Here is a 6,057-nt window from a genome sequence, read left to right on the forward strand (position 1 = left end):
GGCTCAAAACCACCTTGTTTCCACACGAGATGGGTTTCACCCCTCTGTGCTGCAGAGCCCAGATTTTCTGCAGGCTACACACCACTCCTGCTACCCATGACCGTGGCCCCTGCCAGAGCAGGCACTGATGCAGGAGGGAAAAGAGCTGTTTGAGGACATACCACGTGTCTGTACTGGCCACACAAGGACTGGTGAGGTGACAGCAAAGCCCAGGGCCAGGCACCTCTGCCAGGTGCCATCAGCCCATGGGACAGTGTCTTCCAGCCCTGGCTCTGCATCACTGCTGCCACCAGCCCTCAAGACTTCTGGCTTCAGTGCTGTGACACCCACACAGCCCATAGTTCTTAATAACCATGGCATTGCTAAATCCTCTCTCTTCCACCTCCCCCCACAAAAGCTGCTCTTTCTAGACACCCAAGGGATTTTCTTTCCCTACTAGGAAGTTGATTCTCAGTAAAACTAAATCCAGCCATTAAATAATTTGGCCTCTCTCAAAGTGAGAGCCTCATGTTTCACACTGGCTGCCTGGAGAGAGAGGACACAGCTCCTGCCCAGTGCTGCTATGGGACATTTCCACGGGAGAGAGCAGTGGGCTGAGGCTGACCATCATCAAAGGGCCAGAGGAGCACTGCTTAGTTATTACTGTGGCATCCCCCCACCCTGCCCCTGGGGGGACATGAGTTTCAGCTCCATTAAAGATGGATCAACATGGCCAAGGCTGAAGTTTAAAGCAACATTAGTTTGCTCAGCTCTTGCTTAAGCCCCAAAGCAAGGCCAGGAGCCTTGGAGGGCATTGGCAAGGCCAGCTGAAGATTAGCAAAATCCTCTTTAGGAAGAGAGTTTTACTTCCACTTATTTTCTCCTGCCCAGGAGGACTGTAACCCTTTGCATTATCAGTCTGACCTTCAGAAGGGCTCTGTCCTGTGCAGAGCAAGAGAAATTCAGGCATTTTAAGCTATGAAATGAAAGTGTTCACATGTCAACCCACAGGGGCTCACAAGACAGATTTAGAGGTGGGCACTGTGCCACAGACAGATAACAGGAGCCCAAGCAACACTGCAACCTACAGCAAACACCCCAAACTCATTTTCTGAGCCCTAGAACACTTCTGTCTTCCTCTTTCTGTGGTTAGAGCACAGGCAGCTGCCCCCAGTACTGGGGACCCGTACCCACGGCATGTCCCCGGACCCACTGCCCTGGCACTGCTGTAATCCCAGCTCAGCCAGGTATTAGCACAAGGGCAGCTGGGAGGGCAGAGGGCCGGACACCTACCCCACACCGATGCTTCGAGTGCCATGGCCCCACACCAGCAGGACTGGCCAAGACTGAGCTCCACAGCACCCAGGGGTGCCACTGTGCTGTCTCCCATGGGTCCCAGAGCCATCACTGTGGCTCATCACAGCCCACACACACACAGCCCCCAAAGCCTGGCACTGCTGGCCAGCCAGGCATGCCACCACAGACAGGAGCTGGGGACACGGACAGGTGCCCTGTCTGTCCCCACATGACAGCAGGCAGCTAGCTGCCTGCAGCACCAGCTCACCACCATGCCATGGGGGTCAAGACCAGGGCTGGGGGATGGGAATGCAGGGGCAGAGACTCATGAGCAGTGAAAAACCTTTATTATTAACTGTGTTCACCTCTTGCTAAAACCTGTCTTAGGGACTAAAACCAACCCAGGCCCTGAGGGCTGAAGCAGGGCTGGGCTCCCACGGGGAGCAGGGCTGCCCAGGTCCCCTATGGTGCCTTCCTGCCTGCTGCTGGGGGGGCTGCCTTCTGCTGCCCAGCCTCCCCCTGCCCAGCTCCTGGGGCTGCCCGGGGCTTCCTCGCCTTGCCTTGACCCCCCTTCACCTTGGGGGCATCTTGCTGTACCCCCTTGGGCGCCTTCCCCTTGCTCTTTCCCACTGGGACCTTTCGGGGCCCCTTCACCCCAGCACCCCCAAGGCTGTCGCCGTCGCCTCCCCCTGCGTCCTCAGCAGCCAGAGCCATGGGGGGCTGCAAATACCCTTGGCTGGGGTGGCTAGCAGCCTCTGGGGGCTTCACTCCATTGCTTCTGGGCTTCGCTGCTGCTGGCGGCCGGGCCTAGAGGGGAAAGAGCACCTCAGGCTGCTGCCATGCCCCGAGCCACCCATTATGACCCCTGGGCCCTGCTCACATCTGCGGGCTTTGCCCTCACCTTCGCCCTCACCGCTGTCGCCGCCTTCTCCTTCACCTTCTCCTTCTCCGCTGTCGCTGCCTTCTCCTTCACCGCTGTCGCCTTATTCTGCATCTTCTCCTTCACCTTCTCCTTTGCTGCCGTCAATTTCTCCTTTCCTGCCGTCGGTTTCACTTTGGCTACTGTTGGTTTCTCCTTCCCTGCTGTCACCACCCCCTTCGCCTTTGCTGTTGGCTTCTCTTTCACAGCACCTGTGGGAGAGGGGGCAGTGGATGAGCCCGAGCAGGGGCCTCTCCATGGGGCCAGGGCAGCCCCAGGGTAACTCATGGCAACCCCAGCCCTTTCCCTTGCTGCTACACACCTGCTGCAGGGGCCTGGGGGGGCTTGGTGGCACCTTTCTGTCCCGGTTTTGGAGCTGGTCCTCCATCAGGATCCTCCTGGCCTGGTGGCTGCTTGTGCTGCAGCTTCTTGGGGGCTAACTGGGGGCAGAAGAAGGGCAGCAGTGGGGCCAGGTGGCACCATGGCTCCGGCCCCACCACTCTGGGGCCAGTAGCCCCTGCTCACCTTGAAGCGGCCGGTGGCTCCCACAGCAGAGGAGTTGCGGGGCCGCACCAGGTCCCCACGGCTCAGCCCCTTGATCAGCGCCTGCTTCAGCAGGTACTTGAGGCGGATGGGGTCCACCGTGGGGTACTTGGCTAGGATGAACCGCTTGATGGCAACCACAGAGGTGCCCTTCTTCTCATCCTGGGCCTGCAGCGCCTCAATGACCATGTGGAGGGTGGAAGGGTGGGAGGTACACCAGCCCTTGGCCAGCGGACGCGGGAGCTGGGCTGTGCCAGCAGCTTTGGCTCCTGGGAGAGGCAAGAGGCACTGGCTGGGACCCAAGCCCAGCCCCAAGGCCCCTGCGGGTGCACCTTCCCCCCCAAAGCTGAGCCACCACCACCCTGCCCGTCCCTGCAGCCTCACGGGGACCGCAGCCACCCCAGCCCGAGCAGAGCCCCGGCGCACAGCAGCCATAGCTCTGCCGGGACCCTGCAGCACCCACCAAGCCCCTTACCCAGCTGAGGCTCCATGGCAGCACACATCCTCCTAAGGGCCCAGGCAGCACCACTGCCCTCGCTTACAGGCTCACTTCACTTCTAGCTAATTTATCTCATTAGCACCCTGACTGCAGGGGCTGGTTAGCAGCTGCTAATTGCTCTGTTTCCTCCCCTGTGGGAGCAGGTGGCTGGGAAAACGAGTGCCCTTTGCCAAGGCTTTGTGAGGGGCTGGAGAGAGAAGGGGCACGTCAGAGTGGAGGGTTTGGAGAGGGTCAAGGGATGGAGGGAGTGCTGGGTGATGGCCCTGAACATGCAGTGAAAAGGTGCCCACCAGCTGCTGGGTGGGCAGTGGGATTGCCATGGGGTGGGCAGGGAGGCGAGCCCCATGCCTGGGACCCGATTTCTGGCAGGAGGGTTGTGTAGTGTGTTGCTTCGTTAGAAGGTGTACTGTGAGATTAAATCACCCACCTGCACTCACACGCGGTTCTCTTTGGTGTGTGAACCCGCATTGCAGGCACCAGAACAACAGTCGTTTCGCCAGTGGGAACACTTACTGAAAAATATAAGTGTATATATAAAAAAAAATATAAAAATACATATAAATATAATATATATATATAAACATATATAAATATAACATATTTATATACGGATATAAAAAAAAATATATAAATATAATTGTAACTCTAGTGCTGCAGGATCCAGGTTTTGATGATATCCCTGCTGTTGGCTTAGATTGATTTGATAGAGAGCAGAACTCACTTGCCCCTGGCCACCAAATCCCACTGTGCTCGGCTGGGAGCACTGCCAGCCCCACACGTCAGTAGCCTCTCCATGTCCCCTCTGTGATGGCCTTTGGCTCAGCAACCGCCCCCCGCCGAGGATAGCATCGTCCCATGGGCCAGCTGTGAGCTGAGCCCTTGGCCATCCGGGTCGCCGAGGCAGCCCCCAAAGTTCCCTACTTGTGTGCCATGGCCACGTCGAGGATAAGTCCTCCCGCGTTCCTGTGGACACTTTCCCTGCTGTTCCCCTGGGGAAGGATATTTGTGCCATTTTCTGCTCTGCCTGTGCTGGCCAGGGGAGCCTCAGTAGTTCCCCAGCTGCTCTCTGGGGCCGGGGCAGCACGAGTGTCCCCGCTCCCCAGAGCTGCGCCCGTCCCTTCCTCTTTACACAAGAGCCACGGGGCTTTCGTGCACGTCGTCCGTCAAAGCCGTGGGAGCTGCAGGCCTGGGGCAGGGTGGGGATTACGTGACGGCAGGGCTGGTTGATGGCCAGACTCAGCAGAGGTGTCACTGCACCAACGCACGTGCAACGCGCTGCCCAGAAAGACCTTCCTCAAGGTCTGCGCCCTCCTGCTGGGCCTGGGGACGGATGCTGGCAGGGCACCGAGGTGCCAGCAGGAGCTGGCTCTGGAGGAGGAGCTGGGAGAGGCACCCAGTGCCCGGCTCCCCCCGGACCAGCACCACCAGCCCATCCCCTGCTCCATTTTCAGTCCATTTACGAGTTTCCCTGCGAAGGCACCAGTGGGGACACTGCAGGAGCTGGCACCACAGCAGGCATGGCGGCTCCTCTTCCAGCCACCTCCTCCTCCTGGACCTGGCCATCACCTCTCTGCCAGCTCCGTGATGCCTCTGGCACCTGCCTGGGCTGGAAGGGGGATCTCAAACCTCCCTTGTCCCTACCACGCCAGCAGCAGCCATTGCCCGGGGGAACAGCCCACGGGCTCGGAGCCAGGACATCGCCGGCACGTGCCGGGGCCGGTCTGGTGTGGGTGGGAAAGCCAAGCTCGGCTCCCACGGAGCACAGCCTCACGGACAGCAAATAAACACCAAATCCTGCCTCCTCTTCCCTCCAAAACCAGCTCCCAGATTTGAAGTACATGAATCAGACATCAGCCTAAACACTGAATTATTCATAAACCTCTAATCTTCAGATTTCACTGAATATGCAGAAGTATCGATAAAAAAAAATAATGAGAGAATTGTACTTGCAAATTGCTCTTTATTAAAGGTTTAGCTTGCATGGGTTCTATATGTTCCCTATTAGACCTTGCAAAGCTGCATAGGATTAGAAATCAGAGAGGATAATAATGTACAAAAATAGTTTCAAATGTTGATAACACTGAACAGCGAGAAAAACATCTTATTTGTATAACTGAGCTAAAAATAAAAATGAAGAACAGTGCTACAATTGCAATATGCCATCTTGTAGTGCTGGAAACATATGTCGACGTCTCTGAGCCATATGCTCCAGTGTCGTGCCTGCTGCAGCGCGGGGGGAAGCGGAGCGACGCGCCCGGCCCTCCTCAAAAGCACAAGCGCTGGCCAAAACCTCCTACCGGGGCTGATGCCAGACTGGTTGCGGCTCAGTCGGGGCGGTGTGGGGGGACTGGGAGGAGCGTGCTGGGGGACACGGCCCCGGGGGCTGCCGGTGGCCCAGCGGTGCCTGAGGAGGAGCGGGGCTTCTGAGGGGAGGGCGTGCTTCCTGTGGGGGGTGCCAAGGGGGGCTGCCGAGGCGGCGAGCGCTGGGTGCACGCTGCTCCCCGAGCACGTGCCGCACATGGCTGTGCCATGCCGTGCCGTGCTGTGCCGTGCCTCCGGGCCACTCGCTTGCCGGGGGAGCTTGGCAGCCATCGCCTCTGCGGCATGGAGGGGCCCATGGGCAGCAGTACCTCGTGCTGTCCCTCTCGGCGGGTGACAGTGGCTCCCAGGGCAGGGCTGGGACACCTCGCAGCAGCCAAAGCCCCGGGGGCCGGCAAGCGGCAGGGCCGAGGGGGAGCAGGGAGGCGAGGGTGTCTCTCCATGGCAGCTCCACCATGGCGGGGCGTCAGGCCCAGGGGTCTGCCCTCGGGGCGGGGGGGGG

General features: G+C 58.9%; 1 protein-coding gene across 1 annotated transcript; it reads right to left on the minus strand.

Moving 5' to 3' along the window:
* Positions 1 to 1,737: 1,737 nt before the first annotated feature.
* LOC106890671 (protein B4) lies at positions 1,738 to 3,228 on the minus strand. Its single transcript, XM_014946626.1, is given in 5 exon segments — positions 1,738 to 2,082; positions 2,177 to 2,406; positions 2,517 to 2,712; positions 2,714 to 3,003; positions 3,213 to 3,228. Coding segments are annotated over 5 exon segments (1,077 nt in total).
* Positions 3,229 to 6,057: the final 2,829 nt, after the last annotated feature.

Source organism: Calidris pugnax, unplaced genomic scaffold (assembly GCF_001431845.1).
Source record: "Calidris pugnax isolate Ruff unplaced genomic scaffold, ASM143184v1 scaffold81, whole genome shotgun sequence".
Lineage (NCBI taxonomy): Eukaryota > Metazoa > Chordata > Aves > Charadriiformes > Scolopacidae > Calidris > Calidris pugnax.